Source organism: Mobula hypostoma, chromosome 30 (genome assembly GCF_963921235.1).
Source record: "Mobula hypostoma chromosome 30, sMobHyp1.1, whole genome shotgun sequence".
Taxonomy (NCBI): Eukaryota; Metazoa; Chordata; class Chondrichthyes; order Myliobatiformes; family Myliobatidae; genus Mobula; species Mobula hypostoma.
In genome coordinates this window covers 18,490,234-18,511,310 of record NC_086126.1, presented here as the reverse complement: position 1 = coordinate 18,511,310, position 21,077 = coordinate 18,490,234, and the positions used below count along the sequence as shown (strand labels likewise).

The 21,077-nt window shown below is 45.4% G+C and overlaps 3 protein-coding genes across 3 annotated transcripts; all 3 read right to left on the bottom strand.

Annotated features, from left to right (window-relative positions):
- Positions 1-314: 314 nt before the first annotated feature.
- LOC134339648 (histone H1-like) lies at positions 315-791 on the bottom strand. Its single transcript, XM_063036341.1, has one exon. The coding sequence runs from the start codon at positions 789-791 to the stop codon at positions 315-317; it is 477 nt and encodes a 158-aa protein (XP_062892411.1).
- A 13,940-nt stretch (positions 792-14,731) lies between these two features.
- On the bottom strand, positions 14,732-15,239 carry LOC134339659 (late histone H2A.2.2-like). Its single transcript, XM_063036357.1, has one exon. It carries the CDS (start codon positions 15,237-15,239, stop codon positions 14,856-14,858), a length of 384 nt encoding a protein of 127 aa, XP_062892427.1. The 3' UTR covers positions 14,732-14,855.
- Positions 15,240-16,151: 912 nt separating this feature from the next.
- On the bottom strand, positions 16,152-16,561 carry LOC134339678 (histone H2B 1/2-like). The gene has a single exon (XM_063036376.1). It carries the CDS (start codon positions 16,535-16,537, stop codon positions 16,163-16,165), a length of 375 nt encoding a protein of 124 aa, XP_062892446.1. The 5' UTR covers positions 16,538-16,561; the 3' UTR covers positions 16,152-16,162.
- Positions 16,562-21,077: the final 4,516 nt, after the last annotated feature.

The window sequence follows — 21,077 nt, the reverse complement described above, 5'->3', positions numbered from 1 at the left end:
GGAGAAGGAAGTGGGCCTGCTGACCACCCCACTGGTCTCACTCTCTCACACAGCCCGAGTGAAACGCAGTGTTTCACTTCAAGTCTGGGACGCCACGGCCGCACTGAATGTCAGAGAGGTACCGGGAATATCGGGTTTTATGCGAGAAGTTCCCCCGCAAAGCTCAGTCGGACCCGCAGCGGGAATCACAATATTCATGATCAGCTCTCTTCTGAGATGTGGGTGGCTCTGAGAAGAGCCGGTGGGTTGAAACACTAACAAACGGTATATTTCAATTCGCTTTTTTACTGCTGTCTTCTTGGCCGCCTTCTTCTTCAGGGCTGCGAGTTTCTTGGGCTCTTTGGCTTCGGCGCCGCTGGTTTCTTCGCTGCCGCTTTCTTAGCCGCTGGTTTCTTGGCGCCAGACTTCTTGCCGGGAGATTTCTTTGCCGATGGCTCGTTCGCTTTCTTCATCACTTTCACGGCACTTTTTCCTTGACCGGATTTAAAGGATCCCGAAAGACCCGCGCCCTTGGTCTGAACCAGGGAGCCGCTTTCCACTCTCTTCCTGATGCACATCCTGATCTGGGCGCGACGTTTCCCCACATCGACACCGCTGCTGGTCAGAGCCTTCATGATGGCCACAGCGGACATACCCTTCCTATCGCGACAATCCGCCACAATCTTATCGATTTGTTCGCCCAGCTTGGGACCGGCTGGTTTGCTCCGGCCGGCCGCCTTCTTCTTGGGACTCTTCTTTGCGGCGGCGGGTGCGGCTGCAGGAGCCGTTTCGCCGGGTGCTGTCTCGGTCATGTCGGCGACTCTGGAAAATCCTTCTCACAATCAGACTGAATGAGAAATGAAGCGAAAGGCGGCGATACAGAGCAATTTAAAGGCAGCGAGCGGACGGGGCGGAGACATCCTGCTGTCAGCTCCCGGAGATTTCATTTTTCTGTGTTTCTCTCTCCTCAAAAACTCTCCGATTCCAATTAAAATCGGACATTCCGGGGACTCGGACTGGTCCCTGTCCGTCACTGAGGCCGGAAAGTTCGCTGGAAAGAGAGTTTAATCGGGATTAAAGGCAGCACTTTCTATCTTAACCCGTTTCATTACTGCACTGCCCGCGATCTCTCTCCATTTTGTCGACCTGTTCTCTGCTTTCCGGCTGAAATTTTGAGACTAACTAAAACTTTGCGGTTAATTCCCGCTTCGGGACTGAGCTGGGGAGTGGGGCCATCCCGTAACAGAGAAATCTTTTCTTTTTGTACAGGAGGCGCTGGGAAATCCGGCGATGTGTTCGGACCCACAAACACAGTGATACTCGTCTAATCCACCCGCCGCTTTAAAACACTGTCTCTGAATCAGCAAGTCAGGCAGCATCAATGGTGGGAATAAACAGTCGACATTTCGGGCCGAGACCCTTCATCAGGACTCTGGTGGGAGATGCTGCCTGACTTGCTGTGTTCCTCCAGCATTTTGTCCGCGTTGTTCGCGATTCCCAGAATCTCTTGACGTTATGCTGACACAATGTTCACATCTGCACCTTCAGAGGCGTGTACTGCTGTCAGAATAAAACGACAGGTTCCTCGTCATATAACACAGTGATAAATCTGATTCTGATTCCAAGGAATAAGACAAAGGACATTGTCTGGCCAAACTGACTGTGTGACTGAGAACCTCAGGTCCGGGAAATATACCTTGGAAATCTTTTCTACACTCTCCCTAGTTTAACCACGTTTCCTATAACGGTAACAAGAGCTGTACACAAATCGGCAAGTGTGGCCTTCAGTCACTTACACAAATGTAACATAATGTCACAACTGATATACTCTATCCCCTGACTAATGAAGGCCAGCATGTTAAACCCCGTTCTTCACCGTGACACAACTTTCGATAAACTGTGTGTGCACTTTACCCCTAAATCTCTCCGGCCCATTCCACTCCCCAATGACCGATCATTCATTGTGTAAGTTCTACACTGGTTTGACTTTCCAATATGCACCGCCTCACACTTATCTGTATTGAAATGCATTTGCCACACTTGACCCTCTTCCCTAAGTGATCACGATCACCCTGTAATCTGCGACAACCTACCAAGTAAACTTGAGGGAAGTTATTCCAACTCATTAATGAATCTTTTGTGCACTGGCATTGATCAGTGAAGGTGATTAGTATCAAAATCATGTTCATTATCACGGACATATGTCATTAACTTTGTTGTTTTGCTACAGCAGTACAGAGCAATTTCTAAAAAAAAATACCAGTTAAAATAAGAAATACAGAATAAAATAAATCGTGTAAAAAGAGGATCAGGGAGGGGCGTAAGTCCGAAGATGAGAATAGGAAACCTAAAACCTTGTCCATTCTTGCCTCTTTTACTCTTCATATATCTGAAAATAAATCTTTTTGTATCTTGTTTATATTATGGGCCAGTTACTTTCATAATTCATCTGACTTCTGCATATTGTTATTATAGTTGTGCTCTATTTTTTTAAAGTTTCATAATCCTTTAGCTTCCGGTTAAATTTGATGATATCCTTTGCCCTATCATGTTCTTTTATGCTGCCTTTGTCTTCTGTTGTTAGTGATGTTTGCCTCATCCTCCCTTTTAAATACTGTTTCTGCTGAGGGATGAACGGATCATGTGTCTGCCAAATTTCTCCTGGAGACTGAAACTTTTCATACAAAGGTAATCTGAGGAAATTGAAATGCCCAACTGCTGTAAGCTTGTTCCCATGACCCCTCTGTGTGATTTACCAACATATCTGCTGCACAATATCTGAGCTGATTGGGAGGCCGGCAGTATAATCCCATCAAAATTATCATTCACCATTTTATTTAAAACCTCTACTTACAAGACCTCATCAAAACCCCTCTTATTCCTGCAGTGTTGGTCTCCTTAATCAAAGATGCAACATCCCCCACCCATAAGGTAGCTTTTAAATGTTTTCCCTTCACCTTAAACAATTACCCTGTAAATTTAGGCTTCCCTACCCTGCAAAAAGAGTGCTCGCCTACTGATTTTGTAAACCTCTGGATGGTCACCAGACAGCTCCTTACTCTCTCAGGAGAGAGAAAGAGAGTCCCAGTCTGTCCAAGCTTCTGCTGATAATTAAAGTCCTCCAGTGTCTGTAACCTCCTCATCAAACTTCCCTCCACACTTGCCAGCTTCATGACATCCTTCCTGCAAATGGATGACCAGAACTGTGCAAAATACAGTCTGGTCTCACTTTGACTTTTACGGTTGTCATACGGCACCCCAAATCCTCTACTCAGTTCCCTGATCAATGAAGACAAATATGCCAAACACCACCTTCACCATCCTGACTACCTGTGTTGTCACTTTCAGTGAATGATGTTTCTGTATTTCATGGACCCTCTGTTCTGTAATATTCTCCAAGGGACAAGAATTTACTGTGCAGATCCTTCCCTGGTTGAACTTCTCATAATGCAACACCTCACACTTGTCCACATCAATATCCTTCTGCCATTCTTTGGCCGACTTCCCCAGTTCATCTCGATCCTATTGTAATCTCACACCATCTTCACAGTCCACACTACCACCAACATTGCTGTCATCTGCAAACTCACTGTCACTACAATGTCAGAGAAATTGTTAACATAGATGACAAATGACAGTACCAGCACCGATCCCTGTGGATGTCACTGGTCAGAGGCCTCCAACCTGAATAACAAGCTGCCACGACCACCCTCTGTCTCCTTCCATCAAGACAAGTATCTTGTCTGGCATCCCCTCTGTTCTAAATGTGTAATACAAAAGAAATAAATATTAAACCAAAATATATCTACCTACGGCCAACATCTCTCAGAAGAGACGAAACCTCAACTCCCCACTCCAATCCTGGCCCACTCATACAATGACCGCTCTGGTTAAGTCTAACTTCTTTTTGTTGCGTCTTGCCACATTCCGAATTATGGGCAATCGAACGTTTCTTTGGGAACTGTGACATGTAAAATGTGCCAACTGCTCATGTTCACTTCATTCAAACTCCCTCTCCCTTTACATAATCTGATGACTGTGTAGGGCTGTGGCACTCAAAATTGTGGACTGCAGGAATCCAAAGTACACGCCTGCACTGTTCTACAAGGCCACATATGATAAAAAAACACTGTATAACAAACACTGGAATTCCCCAACTGAGATGAATAGGGAGGCTGGATAATTGAAAAGATTCAAAGAGAAGGAAGATAAATGTTTTGTAAAATCAGGGAAGTGGGATTGACATACAAGGAAGGCTGATGGCAGATCAGCCTTTATATGGAATTGTGGGTGAGGGACTAAGAGAGGACACACTGGAGGTTTCATCCAGTGAGTCAATGTGGATAGAGCTCGGGATAAGAGAGGTGCATTCCCTGATGGGGTTATACCACAGGCCTCCCAAATGCCAGCAGGAGATAAAGGAACAGAAATGTAGCAGGTAATGAAAGATGTAAAAGCAACAGGGTAGTTGTAGTGGGTGACGAATTTCCCCAATGTTGACTGGGACTCCCTTAGAGTCAGGGGCTCAGATATCACTGAATATGTTAGAAGAATACTGGGATGTTACTTAACATAGAAGTGGATAGTCTAGCCTGGGAAGGGGGTCAGAGAAAACATTGTATTGGGAAATAAGCCTGGCCATTGACAGAAGTTTCATTTTGGGAACAGTAAATAAGGACAAGACTGGACCTGGTGATAATGTGGTCATTTGGGGTACAGTTAATTGCAACTGTCTACATTGAACATGTAAATGATGTTTAAAAGCAATTGGGTCAGAATTCAGACAGAACTGCTTCTATGAGGAGGAAAGACAAGGATGGTAAAGTCTGGCAGAGGGGCATAGTGAGAGATGTTATGAATTCAGACGGAAATAAAATGAAGGATAAGGAATACTTCAGAAGTAGAAATTGGAGAAAGCCTCTGGCAACATGAAAAAGCAAGAGAGAAGTTAGAGAGAATCAGAAGTGTGAAACGGGAAGAAGAAATAACTTTAGTGAGAAGGGGCACTGCGGGGAGGGTACGATAACACAAGCACAGAGGAGAGAGTTTATGTCTGAAGTGTGCGAGGGACTAAACCAGTTCTTCTCATCAGTATTCATCAATGTGGTCGTGGAGGATAGTGAGATCAGAGAAGGGAATGCTGATATTCCAGGGCATGTTGTTCCTCAGGCAATAGAGACAAACCGGACATTATAGATTGGTGAGACTTGGATCAATGCTCGGGAAATTATTTGAGAATATTATTAGAGATAGGATCTCTAATAAAAGTTAGGAGGGTAAAAGGAGGATATCATGATTCAGAAGGCAAAGTGAGCAAAATCCAAGAGATTCTCTTGGTATATTCATAGGAAAAGGTAAGTTAGACACAGAATCGTTCCCCTTGGAGGTGAACATGGCCAACTGTGTGTGGAGGCAAATGAAATAGGAGAGGCTTTCCATGAATATTTCTGACAGTTATTTCACCATTGCAAAAATTCTTTAAGGTTATTAAATCTCCAGGGCCTTATCAGGTACATTCTCGTACTTTGTGGGAAGCTGGAGAATACACTGTGGAGGCCAGGGGAGAGATTATTTTGCTCGATCTCAGGCACCAGTTGAGGTTGCACATGATTGGACAGGGTGACTAATGTGGAACTGATAGTTTTAAGGCCAAGACTGTGGATGATATGAAGAGGCAGGCAGTGTTGAGGAAGCAGGGAGTCTGCAGTAGCACTTGGACAGATTTGGAGAATGGACAAGGAAGTGCCAGATGAAATACAGTGTAATGAAGTGTGTGGTCATGTACTCTGGTAGGAGGAAAACAGCCTAGGCTCTTTCTAATCAGGGAGAGAACAGAAATCAGTTGTGCAAAGGGTCTTAGTGCACGATTCCCTAAAGGTTAATGTACACATTGCCTTGGCAGTGAGGAAGGCAAATGTAATATTTGCATGCATTTCAAGAGAACTAGAAAATATAAACAAGGATCTAATGCTGAGGCTTTGGTCAGACCTTATTTGGAGTATCATGAGCAGGTTTGGGTAACTTTTCTAAGAAAGGACTAGTGTTGAAATTGCGGAAGCCCTGGCAGAAATATTTACAATGTCACTGTCTACGGGTGAAGTGCCGGAGGATTGGAGAGTGGCTCATGTTGTTCCGTTGTTTAAAAAAGGATTGAAAAGTAATCCGGGAAATTATAGGCCGGTGAGTTTAACGTCAGTAGTAGGTAAGTTATTGGAGGGAGTACTAAGAGACAGAATCTACAAACATTTGGATAGACAGGGGCTTATTAGGGAGAGTCAACATGGCTTTATGCGTGGTAGGTCATGTTTGACCAATCTACTGGAGTTTTTCGAGGAGGTTACCAGGAAAGTGGATGAAGGGAAGGCAGTGGATATTGTCTACATGGACTTCAGTAAGGCCTTTGACAAGGTCCCGCATGGGAAGTTAGTTAGGAAAATTCAGTCGCTGGGTATACATGGAGAGGTGGTAAATTGGATTAGACATTGGCTCGATGGAAGAAGCCAGAGAGTGGTAGTAGAGAATTGCTTCTCTGAGTGGAGGCCTGTGACTAGTGGTGTGCCACAGGGATCTGTGCTGGGTCCATTGTTATTTGTCATCTATATCAATGATCTGGATGATAATGTGGTAAATTGGATCAGCAAGTTTGCTGATGATACAAAGATTGGAGGTGTAGTAGACAGTGAGGAAGGTTTTCAGAGCCTGCAGAGGGACTTGGACCATCGGGAAAAATGGGCTGAAAAATGGCAGATGGAGTTTAATACTGACAAGTGTGAGGTATTGCACGTTGGAAGGACAAACCAACGTAGAACATACAGGGTTAATGGTAAGGCACTGAGGAGTGCAGTGGAACAGAGGGATCTGGGAATACAGATACAAAATTCCCTCAAAGTGTCATCACAGGTAGATAAGGTCATAAAGAGAGCTTTTGGTACATTAGCCTTTATTAATCGAAGTATTGAGTATAAGAGCTGGAATGTTATGATGAGGTTGTATAAGGCATTGGTGAGGCTGAATCTGGAGTATTGTGTTTAGTTTTGGTCACCAAATTACAGGAAGGATATAAATAAGGTTGAAAGAGTGCAGAGAAGGTTTACAAGGATGTTGCCGGGACTTGAGAAACTCAGTTACAGAGAAAGGTTGAATAGATTAGGACTTTATTCCCTGGAGCGTAGAAGAATGAGGGGAGATTTGATAGAGGTATATAAAATTATGATGGGTATAGATAGAATGAATGCAAGCAGGCTTTTTCCACTGAGGCAAGGGGAGAAAAAAACCAGAGGACATGGGTTAAGGGTGAGGGGGGAAAAGTTTAAAGGGAACATTAAGGAGGGGCTTCTTCACACAGAGAGTGGTGGGAGTATGGAATGAGCTGCCAGACGAGGTGGTAAATGCGGGTTCTTTTTTAACATTTAAGAATAAATTGGACAGATACATGGTGTATGGAGGGATATGGTCCGTGTGCAGGTCAGTGGGACTAGGCAGAAAATGGTTCGGCACAGCCAAGAAGGGCCAAAGAGCCTATTTCTGTGCTGTAGTTTCTGTGGTTCTATGGATGTGCTGGCATTGCAGAGGCTGGAGTGGAAATTCAAGTGAATGATCCCAGGACTGAAAGAGTTAGGATATAATAATCATTTGATGATCTGGGCCTGTAGTCACTGGAGTCTAGAAGAATGAGGGAGAATCTTATAGAAACACATTGAATATTGAACGGCCTAGATAGTGTTGATGTGAGAGGATGTTTCCAATAATGGAGGAATCTAGAACCAAACCACTCCCTCAATAAAATGAAGTAGAATAGAGATGAGTAATTTCTTCAGTCAGAATGTGATGAATCAATGGATGTCATTTGCATAGGCAACCATAAAGACAGTCAGTAGGTTTATTTAAAGCAGAGCTTAGTAGATTTTTAATTATTATTAAGGGTATCAAAGTTCATGGGTAGAAGGCAGGAGAATGGGGTTGAGAGGGATATATGATGAACAGAACAGACTGAATGGGCCAAAAAGCCTAATCCTGCTCCTATGACTTCAGGACTGATGCGGTGCCATTGTTTAAAAAGGGTTGTGGAAACTACAGGCCTATCACTCTGTAATTTGTTGGAGTTTCTGAAGAACAGGATCCACCAACATTTCATTTGAATCAGGACAGTCAGCACAGTTTTGTGCAAGGGAAATTATGTCTGGTAATTTCTTGCAGCCCTTTGAGGGGTTTCACAAGGGCGTAGATGAGGTTAGGGCTGTGGATGTTGTCTATATGGACATTAGCCAGGCCTTTGACTATAGTCCGGAAGGTTAGATCTCGAAAACAGGATCTGGGGAGACAGTTGATTGATTTCATAATTGCCTCCGTGACAGGAGGCAGAGCCTGATGGTTGAGGGTTGTGCCACAGACTGGAGGTCTCTGTCTAGTGGTGTGCCACTGGGTGGCGGGACCTTTGTTACTTGTAATTTATATAAATAATGTCCATGTGAATGTATAGTTCACTGAAAGTGACATCTCAGCTAGATATGGTGGTGAAGATGGTGTTTGATCTGCTGGCCTTCCTCATTCATGTCACTGAGTACAAGAGTTGAGAAGACGTGTTGCAGATACACAAGTCTTTGGTGAGGACTGATTAAAGGAAACCATGCTGACTTTGGCCTATTTTTTCATGTGTTGCCAAGTACCTGAAAATACATCCTTGACAATCGACTCCATCATCTTCCCAACCACTGAGATCGGACTAACTGGCCTATGATTTGCTTTCTTCTGCTTCCCTCTCTTCTTTAAAAGTGGATGACCTTTGCAATTTTCCTGTTCTCTGGAAATGATTATTATTAAAACTGCCACAATCTCTTCAGCCGCATCTTTCATAGCACTGGTGTAGACAATCTGGTCCAGGTGAATTATCTACCTTCAGACCTTTCAGTTTCCCAAGGACCATCTCCCTAGTAAAGGCAAAATTACTCATTTCTGCCCCCTGATTCTCTCGAATTTCCAGCAGACTGCTGATGACTTCCCCAGTGAAGACCAATGCACAATACTTATTCAGTTTGTCTGCCATTTTCCTGTACCCCATTACTACCTCTCCAGTAACAACTTCCCCAATATCTACTGTTGCCTCTCTTTTACACTTTGTATATCTGAAGAAACTTTTGGTATCCTCTTTAATACCTGTGGCTAGTTTACCTTGGTATTCCAACTTTTTCCTCTCTTTATGACTTCTTATGTTACATAGAAACATAGAAAATAGGTGCAGGAGTAGGCCATTCGGCCCTTCGAGCCTGCACCGCCATTTATTATGATCATGGCTGATCATCCAACTCAGAACCCAGCCTTCCCTCCATACCCCGTGACCCCTGTAGCCACAAGGGCCATATCTAACTTCCTTTTAAACATAGCTAATGAACTGGCCTCAACAGTTTGCTGTGGCAGAGAATTCCACAGATTCACCACTCTCTGTGTGAAGAAGTTTTTCCTAACCTCGGTCCTAAAAGGCTTCCCCTCTATCCTCAAACTGTGACCCCTCGTTCTAGACCTCCCCAACATCGGGAACAATCTTCCCGCATCTAGCCTGTCCAATCCCTTTAGGATCTTATACGTTTCAATCAGATCCCCCCTCAATCTTCTAAATTCCAACGAGTACAAGCCCAGTTCATCCAGTCTTTCTTCATATGAAAGACCTGCCATCCCAGGAATCAATCTGGTGAACCTTCTTTGTACTCCCTCTATGGCAAGGATGTCTTTCCTCAGATTAGGGGACCAAAACTGCACACAATACTCCAGGTGTGGTCTCACCAAGGCCTTGTACAACTGCAGTAGTACCTCCCTGCTCCTGTACTCGAATCCTCTCGCTATAAATGCCAGCATACCGTTCGCCTTTTTCACCGCCTGCTGTACCTGCATGCCCACTTTCAATGACTGGTGTATAATGACACCCAGGTCTCGTTGCACCTCCCCTTTTCCTAATCGGCCACCATTCAGATAATAATCTGTTTTCCTATTTTTGCCACCAAAGTGGATAACTTCACATTTATCCACATTAAATTGCATCTGCCATGAGTTTGCCCACTCACCCAACCTATCCAAGTCACCCTGCATCCTCTTAGCATCCTCCTCACTGCTAACACTGCCACCCAGCTTCGTGTCATCCGCAAACTTGGAGATGCTGCATTTAATTCCCTCATCCAAGTCATTAATATATATTGTAAACAACTGGGGTCCCAGCACTGAGCCTTGCGGTACCCCACTAGTCACCGCCTGCCATTCTGAAAAGGTCCCGTTTATTCCCACTCTTTGCTTCCTGTCTGCTAACCAATTCTCCACCCACACCAATACCTTACCCCCAATACCATGTGCTTTAAGTTTGCACACTAATCTCCTGTGTGGGACCTTGTCAAAAGCCTTTTGAAAATCCAAATATACCACATCCACTGGTTCTCCCCTATCCACTCTACTAGTTACATCCTCAAAAAATTCTATGAGATTCGTCAGACATGATTTTCCTTTCACAAATCCATGCTGACTTTGTCCGATCATTTCACCGCTTTCCAAATGTGCTGTTATCACATCCTTGATAACTGACTCCAGCAGTTTCCCCACCACCGACGTTAGGCTAACCGGCCTATAATTCCCCGGTTTCTCTCTCCCTCCTTTTTTAAAAAGTGGGGTTACATTAGCCACCCTCCAATCCTCAGGAACTAGTCCAGAATCTAACGAGTTTTGAAAAATTATCACTAATGCATCCACTATTTCTTGGGCCACTTCCTTAAGCACTCTGGGATGCAGACCATCTGGCCCTGGGGATTTATCTGCCTTCAATCCCTTCAATTTACCTAACACCACTTCCCTACTAACATGTATTTCGCTCAGTTCCTCCATCTCACTGGACCCTCTGTCCCTTACTATTTCTGGAAGATTATTTATGTCCTCCTTAGTGAAGACAGAACCAAAGTAATTATTCAATTGGTCTGCCATGTCCTTGCTCCCCATAATCAATTCACCTGTTTCTGTTTGCAGGGGACCTACATTTGTCTTTATCAGTCTTTTCCTTTTTACATATCTATAAAAGCTTTTACAGTCCGTTTTTATGTTCTCTGCCAGTTTTCTCTCATAATCTTTTTTCCCCTTCCTAATTAAGCCCTTTGTCCTCCTCTGCTGAACTCTGAATTTCTCCCAGTCCTCAGGTGAGCCACTTTCTCTGGCTAATTTGTATGCTACTTCTTTGGAATTGATACTATCCCTAATTTCTCTTGTCAGCCACGGGTGCACTACCTTCCTTGATTTATTCTTTTGCCAAACTGGGATGAACAATTGTTGTAGTTCATCCATGCAACCTTTAAATGCCTGCCATTGCATATCCACCGTCAATCCTTGAAGTGTCATTTGCCAGTCTATCTTAGCTAATTCATGTCTCATACCTTCAAAGTTACCCCTCTTTAAGTTCAGAACCTTTGTTTCTGAATTAACTACGTCACTCTCCATGTTAATGAAGAATTCCACCATATTATGGTCACTCTTACCCAAGGGGCCTCTCACGACAAGATCGCTAATTAACCCTTCCTCATTGCTCAAAACCCAGTCCAGAATAGCCTGCTCTCTAGTCGGTTCCTCGACATGTTGGTTCAAAAAACCATCCCGCATACATTCCAAGAAATCCTCTTCCTCAGCACCTTTACCAATTTGGTTCACCCAGTCTACATGTAGATTGAAGTCACCCATTATAACTGCTGTTCCTTTATTGCACACATTTCTAATTTCCTGTTTAATACCATCTCCGACCTCACTACTACTGTTAGGTGGCCTGTACACAACTCCCAGCAGCGTCTTCTGCCCCTTAGTGTTACGCAGCTCTACCCATATCGATTCCACATCTTCCCGGCTTATGTCCTTCCTTTCTATTGCGTTAATCTCTTTTTTAACCAGCAACGCCACCCCACCTCCCCTTCCTTCATGTCTATCCCTCCTGAATATTGAATATCCCTGAACGTTGAGCTCCCATCCCTGGTCACCCTGGAGCCATGTCTCTGTGATCCCAACTATATCATAATCATTAATAACAATCTGCACTTTCAATTCATCCACCTTATTACGAATGCTCCTTGCATTGACACATAAAGCCTTCAGGCGCTCTTTTACAACTCTCTTAGCCCTTTGTTGCCTTCTGTTGGTTTAAAAAGTTTTTGTAAATCCTCTGAGAGTCAGGGACATCTCGGATCAGATACAGAACGGGGGGTGGTGTTCATTCAGCCAGAGATGGTGGTTCACGTCGATACAAATGGACAGGTAGAAAAGGGTTGATGTCCCACAGTGAATATAGAGAGTTAGGGAAGAAGTTATAGAGTAGAACCTGAAAGGTTGTAATCTCCAGTTTACTTCCAGTGCCCTGTGGTGGTAGGGATACAAACAGAAAGTGAGAGCAGATGAATGTGTGGCTGAGGAGCTGATACAGCGACAGGGTTTCAGGATTACGGAACATTGGAACCTCTTCTGGTGCTGGGGTGACCTGTACAAGATGGATAGTTTGCACCTTCACTGGAGGGGGGTCAGTATCATGAGGTTCATTGCTGCTCCCTGTGAGGGTTGCAATGAGATTGGCAGGGGGATGTGAAACAGAACACCAGTCACTGAATGGAGAGATTGAAGCTGAGTTAGATGCCAGGCACAGCAATATGTAATGATGGATTTTGAGGCAAATCCACATCTGACCTGGAGTTTGTTTAAAGACCAGTCCAGTGTTTCAGGCCCAGTTTGTTCCAGTGAGAGGGAGGGTCAAGGATGGCAAGGTTCAGGAACCTTGGATGATGAGACAAGAAGTTAATTTAATCAAGGAGGAGGAAGAAGCATAAGTAAGGCTTAGGAAGCTAGAATCAAACAGGGTGTTTGAGGACTATATTTAAAAAACAGGGGAACTCAAGAACATTCGGAGAGCTGGAAACAGTGATGAAAAATCTCCGGCAAGTAAGATTGAAGATAATCCCATTGCATTCCATACATTCGTTGTGGTGAAAAGGATACCTAGGAGGGCTGCACTTTGGGAGATCCATCATCAAGGGTGTGTACAGTTAATGGTAGAAACATTAACAGTATTGACAAAGAGAAGGATGTTGAGGTTCAGAGACATCGGTTCCCTAAAACTGGGAGCACAGGTTGACAGGGAGGTAAAGTCGGTGTATGGCATGTTTACCTTCATCAGGCAAGGCATTGAGTTCAAGCTCCAGGACATGATGTTACAGGTTTATAAAATGCTGGTGAGGCCACATTGAGAGTACAGTGTTCAGTTCTGATCACCTCATTATCGGAAGCATGTGGAGGGTTTGGAGCAGGATGTCTGGAGGAGGTGTGCGCTGAGGAGAGGCTCGACATGCTGAAACTTTTTCTTCTGAAGTGGCGTCGGCTCAGGAGAGATTTGACAGAAACCTGAGGGATTTTGTGGGTCATAGTTGGTGTAGACAGCCAGTAGTATTTTTCACAGAAAGGATGTATTTAAGCTCAGAGGAAGAAAGTGAAGACAACAGATTGATGGAGACATGGAATGCACTGTCAGGGGTGGTGGCAGAGGCGGAGAGCACAGGAGTATTTAAGGAAATCTTAGACAGACACAGGAATATGTAGAGATGGGCCAAAGGGCCACTCCTGTACTGTTCTCTGAACAGCAGATGGCCTCTGGGCATGGATGGATGCCTGCATGAGACTGGGATATTATATTTAAAAGTTAAAGTCTGTCCCGAGCCTTGTGGCCCATCAGGCCGGTGCTTATGCTGGTTTCTGTGGCGTGAAGCGACTGAGAGTACGAGACTCCCCCCCCCCCCCACTCCATAGGACGCCAGTCTATCGCCAGGTTAACCCCCAGCATTTGCTCGGACCCATTTTCAACTGGATGGACTGGAGCAGTGTGTGGTTATCCCCAACAGAAAAATGACTGTCGGAGGGGCCGGACCGGCAACTCAGTTTCACAGTACAAATGCTACAGGTACGATGGAGTGGAGGGAAGAGAGACGAAGAGATGTGTTTGACCAGAGAGAACATCTCAGTGGTACTTAGAGAAGACATCCCTGGGGATTGCCCCATCAAGTTGACTGGGACCGCCGCACTGCAAAAGGGTTAGTGGAGCAGAATTTATTCTGTGTCCGGTTTTATCCATCAGTGTTTAGAAGTTCCTACTGGAGACAGGACAGCACTGAACCTCCTTGTCGATCCACCCACCCCCTCCCTTTTCTCCCTGGCACAAACAAAAGTCTGTTCTCAGAGCGACCCACCGCCTCACAGAGGGAGCCGTGTCTCGGGAGATCTGACCAAACTGACCCCTTCTTTGCAAATGTTGATTTATATTTCAGAGACCCAGGTGGACGAGATTTTCAGTAAATACTGTCAGTTCCACAGGGTAAATGTACTTTTGTAGATAAATGTAAAGCTGCAAATATTGTTCTGTGAGGCGGTGGGAATTGCTCATGAAGCGATCAGCAGGCAGTGTTCCCGTCTGCTGCGCACCGGAACGGTCCAGGGTCAACCCGCAATATGAAACCCAGACAACATGGTTTCAGGTCATGAAGAGTGGAATCGTTCAATGATCGGAGATTAAATTCACCCTCCGCGGGCTGACTCTGAAAGTTCATTTCCCCATCCCGCAGGGGAGAGAGCTCCATTCAGCCAGCAGAGAGGGGAAATGAGTCAGGGTGAAGCGGACCGCGTACTGTGCAGACTTATACCGGTTTAATTCGCGGAATAAACACGACGGAAGGAGAGAAAACGTTACCAGGGGTGGCTCCGGTCGGGGCCGTGACAGATACACAACCCAGTTACTCTGAACGGAAATCACCCGCTGCTCAGCCCTTCCACAGACACCGTGAGTGGCTCTGAAAAGAGCCTTTGGGTAAATAGGTTCAGCTTACGTCGCTTCACTTACTGGCACCGCCGGTTTTCTTGGGCAACAGCACAGCCTGGATATTGGGTAACACACCGCCCTGAGCGATAGTCACCCCTCCCAGCAGCTTGTTGAGCTCCTCGTCGTTGCGGACGGCCAGCTGCAGGTGTCGGGGGATAATGCGGGTTTTCTTATTGTCCCGGGCCGCGTTGCCGGCCAATTCGAGGATTTCGGCTGTCAGATACTCGAGCACAGCAGCCAGATAGACCGGGGCTCCGGCACCCACCCGCTCAGCATAGTTGCCCTTTCTTAGGAGTCTGTGAACCCGGCCGACTGGGAACTGCAGTCCAGCCCGAGATGAGCGAGATTTGGCCTTGGACCGAGCTTTGCCAGCAGTGCCTTTTCCACGTCCAGACATTTTCAGTCACAGTAACTGCTCCAACGAGAATGAGGGAATGTTCACCCCGCCCCAACTCGCATTTTTATACCTTCTTTGAAAATGCAAACTAATGCTTGTGATTAGTTTAATGCTGCTTGTTTTCATTGGTGAAAAGAAATGGCCCAATCGACGAACTGTCTTAATCACCAATCAAGAGCCCGTAAAGGTAGAAGCGCGGAAAGTAACCGTCTCCTCCCCAAAGTGCACTGGAAAATGGAAAAAGCCCGCCAAAAAAAAACTATTGTTCAAATTTAATCTGAAATTAAATCACTGCTGATCTGTTTGACGACTGGGTCTTCGCATTTCCCCGTTACTGAAATCGGACACATTTAATGCAAATGTAGTTGATATTGGAGTGTCTGGGAACTCAATTCTCTAATACTGCATCTTTAAATTCGTAAAGGAACCGAGTAAATCTGACACTCAGCTTCTGCCCGGTGCCGGTGATTGTGTAAACGTTATCAGGTTATGGACAAACGGCTCTTCTCAAACTGTCCCCAGCGTCTAGTCTGCAATTTAAAAAGAAAAGTTGTTCTATGAAAGAACCGTGTCGTCGTTCCGGCCTCGCATTGAAATGAGATTCAGAGAAGTTACCTAACTGTAACCAATAAACTCCTGAACCCACAGCTAAAACAGTAATGGCAGCAGTCCTCCGCTCGACATGTATACCGGCAGGGACGGACTGATGGGGATGGGGAGGTAACAATTCCGTTTTAGGAATGATAAACACCGGAATTATACGGGGAAGATGAACCAGATATTCCAACCGCTCTTTCGCTCTTAAATCACCACACATAAAATATGCGCCATGTATTGCCTAAATGCTGGTACAGCTCTCTCAGTGAAATCGTGAGTGGCTCTTAAAAGAGCCGTTGTGTTTTCGATCATCGCCCTGGGGAGCTTTACTTGGAGCTGGTGTACTTGGTCACCGCCTTTGTCCCTTCGGACACGGCGTGCTTGGCCAGCTCCCCGGGCAGCAGCAGGCGCACGGCGGTCTGGATCTCCCGTGAGGTGATGGTTGACCGCTTGTTGTAATGGGCCAGGCGGGAAGCCTCGCCCCCGATGCGCTCGAAGATATCGCTGACAAATGAGTTCATGATGCACATGGCCTTGGAGGAGATGCCGGTGTCGGGGTGAACCTGCTTCATCACTTTGTAGATGTAGATGGAGTAACTCTCCTTCCTCAGCCTCTTGCGCTTCTTCCCTGCCTTGCCCGCTGGTTTGGGCAGAGCTTTCTTGGCGCCCTTCTTCGGAGCGGGTTTCGCTGTCTCAGGCATTTCAGCTGACCGCTTCAGAACCAGAAATAAGCAAATCCCTCCCGGAGCACGAATTAAATAGGCAGCGCCCAGAGGTGTTTGCAAATGAGGGATGGGATGCCGAGGATTCTCAATGGCTATTTGAAGCAAAGATTCACGCAGTAAAATCATTTGATTGGATAGCTGAAGAAATTTGTTTAACCAATCAGAACTCCGTCTCCACGAATCCGTGTTCGGTCTGGGTAACACCGTGGACTGGGAACTGTCGCTGATCTGGTGAGTTGCCGCTGCCGGGTAATTCGGCAGGAAGGAAATCTGAAGTACAAAATGGACCAACTACAGCGGCAGTATTCGGCCATTTGGCCCATCGTATCTGCTAGAAAAGCAGATGGAATGAGAAAAACACACAGTTGATAATATCAGACGTTGATGTAATGAAACAGGACAGCAGGAGACCGAAGGTCAAATGGACCAGGTAAAAGATAAATTTACTGCAGCAGCATCATAAACACATGGTATCCACGATACAGCGCTCACAAGAACTAAACTTGAACAGAATTGTAAAAAGAGAAGAGAATGTGAATATCAAGGCAGTCCATTGCAGTGTAAATTGATCAAAGTGGTGCTCTCTTGAGGTGGAGAGGAGTGTTGTTCGGGTTTGTTAAAGTACGTAAATGACTGTACTTGTACAGCGTGAGCGTGTGGGTTTCGTTCTGTACCTGTCAGTCTCCGGTACAGTGTGAAAGTGTGGGGTTCATTCTGTACCTGTCAGTTTCCGGTACAGTGTGAGAGTGTGGGGTTCATTCTGTACCTGTCAGTTTCCGGTACAGTGTGGGAGTGTGGGGTTCATTCTGTACCTGTCAGTCTCCGGTACAGTGTGGGAGTGTGGGGTTCATTCTGTACCTGTCAGTTTCCGGTATGGTGTGGAAGTGTGGGGTTCATTCTGTACCTGTCAGTCTCTGGTACAGTGTCAGAGTGTGGGGTTCATTCTGTACCTGTCAGTCTCCGGTACAGTGTGGGATTGTGGGGTTCATTCTGTACCCTTCAGTCTCTGGTACAGTGCGAGAGTGTGGGGTTCATTCTGTACCCGTCAGTCTCTGGTACAGTGCGAGAGTGTGGGGTTCATTCTGTACCTGTCAGTCTCCGGTACAGTGTGAGAGTGTGGGGTTCATTCTGTACCTGTCAGTCTCTGGTACAGTGTGAGAGTGTGGGGTTCATTCTGTACCTGTCAGTCTCCGGTACAGTGTGAGAGTGTGGGGTTCATCCTGTACCTGTCAGTCTCCGGTACAGTGTGAGAGTGTGGGGTTCATTCTGTACCTGTCAGTCTCCGGTACAGTGTGAGAGTGTGGGGTTCATTCTGTACCTGTCAGTCTCTGGTACAGTGTGAGAGTGTGGGGTTCATTCTGTACCTGTCAGTCTCCCGTACAGTGTGGGAGTTGATACTTGGCACTGTGTCTCCCCCAGTCTCTCATGCAGTGTAAGTGTATATAAGTTCTTTCAGATTCACCCTCACAATTGAATTCTTTTTAGCTTTTTAAACAATATCATACAATGCGATGTGGCCACACATTTGTTGGAGGGACAACAACTTATGGGTAGCTTCCAACCTGATGGCATGAACATCGAACTCCCACATTCTGGTAATGCCTCCCACTGCACCCCTCCCCTTCACCATTTCCCATCATCTTTCCCACCCACCATCTCCCTCTGGTGTTCCTCCCCGCTTTTCTTTCTTCCATGGCCTCCTGTCTCTTTCACTAATCAACTTCCCAGCTCTTTACTTCATCGTCCCCTTACAGGTTTCACTCACCTTATTTTCCTTACCCCTACCCCAACTTTTAAATCTACTCCTTACATTTTCTCCTTAAGTCCTGCCGAAGGGTTTTGGCCCAAAACATTGGCTGTTTTTTTTTCTATAGATGCTGCCTGACCTGCTGAGTTTGTTCAGTATTTGTGTGTGTGGCTTGGATTTCCAGCATCTGCAGATTTTCTCTTGTTTGTGACACAATGCTGTACATCGGTATATCAGGGATGATGTATCTGGTTACATTGTACTAATCTGGATGGACTTTGGAGCACAGCATCCAGAGTAACAAGTCCAGACCATTCAACCCAACTCTGGTCTTGTGATAAATGTGTCACTTTCCTCGAGTCTCTGCATGGGAGGGTTTGAATGGTGTGTATCGTGGAGCGACATTCGAGCTGATGGAATTGAGAATGATTTTGACTGTAGATATGTAACCAGTGTGTCCACAGTGATCAGTGATGGGACCTCTGTCTGATCAGATTAAAACACACATGGGCTGATGAGATCGCTGATGACACGAATTTTGGTGTAGTTGTGGATGGTGAGGAAAGTTTTCAAACAGACAGAATTCCAACTGATCTATATCCACTTCTGTCTGATACACTGAAGGATCTTGACATGTTTGTCCGTATCATCCTGCAAGTGCCATTGAAAGGAAATAAACTGCTATAAAGATCACAGAGTCAAGTCAAGTCAAGTCAAATCAAGTTGCTTTTTATTGTCATTTCGACCATACACTGCTGGTACAGTACACAGTAAAAACAAAACAGTATTCCTCCAGGACCATGGTGCTACATGAAACAACACAAAACTAGACAAGACTAAGTGAGAGAACACAAGGCTACACTAGACTATGTAAAACAACACAAAAACAACACTTGACTACAGACCTACACAGAACTACATAAAGAGCACAAAACAGTGCTGGACAGTACAATAAATAATAAACAAGACAACAGGCACAGTAGAGGACAAATTACAATATAATAATAAATGATGTAGATGTCAGTCTAGACTCTGTGTATTAAGGAGCCTGATGGCTTGGGGGAAGAAACTGTTGCCCAGTGAGAGCCCGAATGCATTGGTACCTTTTGCCAGATGGCAGGAGAGAGAAGAGTTTGTATGAGAGGTGCGTGGGGTCCTTCACAATGCTTTTGGCTTTACGGGTGCAGTGTGTGGTGTAAATGTCTGTAATGATGGGAAGAGAGACCCCGATGATCTTCTCAGCTGATCTCACTATCCGCTGCAGGGTCTTGCGATCCGAGACGGTACAATTCCCGAATCAGGAAGTGATGCAGCTGCTCAGGATGCTCTCGATACCTCCTCTGTGGAATGTGGTGAGGATGGGGGGTGGCAGATGGGCTTTTCTCAGCCGTTGCAGAAAGCAGAGACGCTGCTGGGCTTTCTTGGCTATGGAGTGGATTCAGTGGGGGGGAGGGTGTCAGTGCAGAGTAATGTAACGGGTGGAAAAGTGCATAATTAACGACCACTGACATTGAGTTGTGTTTCTCTTTAAGAAGCTGGACTGATGTTACGATGGAAGTACATGGTTGTTTTTTAAACTGTGTTTTACGTTTCTGTATTTGGAGGACAATTAATGAGTTGTTATGGTTTTCCTGAAACAGAAAATGCCTCATGCCATTTTATTTTTAATAGCCTCCACACCACAAGAATACTGCAGTGTCAATCTGCACCCAGAAAGCCTGATCACATTCTCCTGAGGTTCAATGGCATTGCTGACTCTGAGTTTACCGCCGTCGAATGTCAGCAGGGTCACAATCAACAGAAACTCTCACAAAGCAGCTCTGTTTGTATTGTGTGCTGAGTAGGTCTGTGGGAGATACCCAGAATGTGAAGCTATAGTTATGGAGAGAGATACAAGTCACAGCTTGATGGGCAGAGAGGAAAACAGAGAATTTGATGTTGTGTCCTTATGCCTGAACTATGCCCAGTTAGAAGTGTTGATCCTCCGGACAGTGTTCAGCCTCACTGTAACAGTGTGACATCAGACATCAACATGAAAACTAAAATAATCTCACTGAGATATATTCTCTTTCACCTGTTGATCTTCTTTGCAAACATTTTACAGGGCAGAAAAGGCAAAGAATTTCTGTCTGAGAATCTCAAATGCAACAGTGTGTCATTTCTGCTGTGTCTGTCAGTTCCCAGCATTTGAATGCGACCAATCACTGAATATGAAGGGGGAGATGGTTGAGAAGACAGCACACCAGAGTCCCAATATGTGGACTTCTCCGTGGACTGACCTGATAAATGGCCATAGAGTTGATACCAGTGAGTTGACGTTCACTACCACTCATTTTCGAAGGGATTCATTAGATCAGGGCACTGCACCTGCAGATACACCAGCAAGTTCACATGGGGAGAGGCCATTCACCTGCTCCGTGTGTGGGACGGGATTAATTCAGTCACATGAGCTCTTACAACACCAGCCAGTTCACACCGATGAGCAGCTAGACTTGGCTCTGTTGTCTCTGTCTCTCAGTATAGCTTCACACCTGTTCCAAGTGTGGGAGGAGATTCATTCAGTTCACCCACCGTGTGAGGCTCCAGTGAGTTTACAATTCATAGAGGACACACTTCTGTCCTGAGTCAGCAAATAAATTTACTCAAGTCATCCTACCTGCTGAAACACCAGCAACTTCACATCAGGGAGGAAGTTAAAATAAGCTCTATATGGGACTGTTAATGTCAGATTCCACAGATATTGTGGCTGCTCATCAGATCCAGGACTGA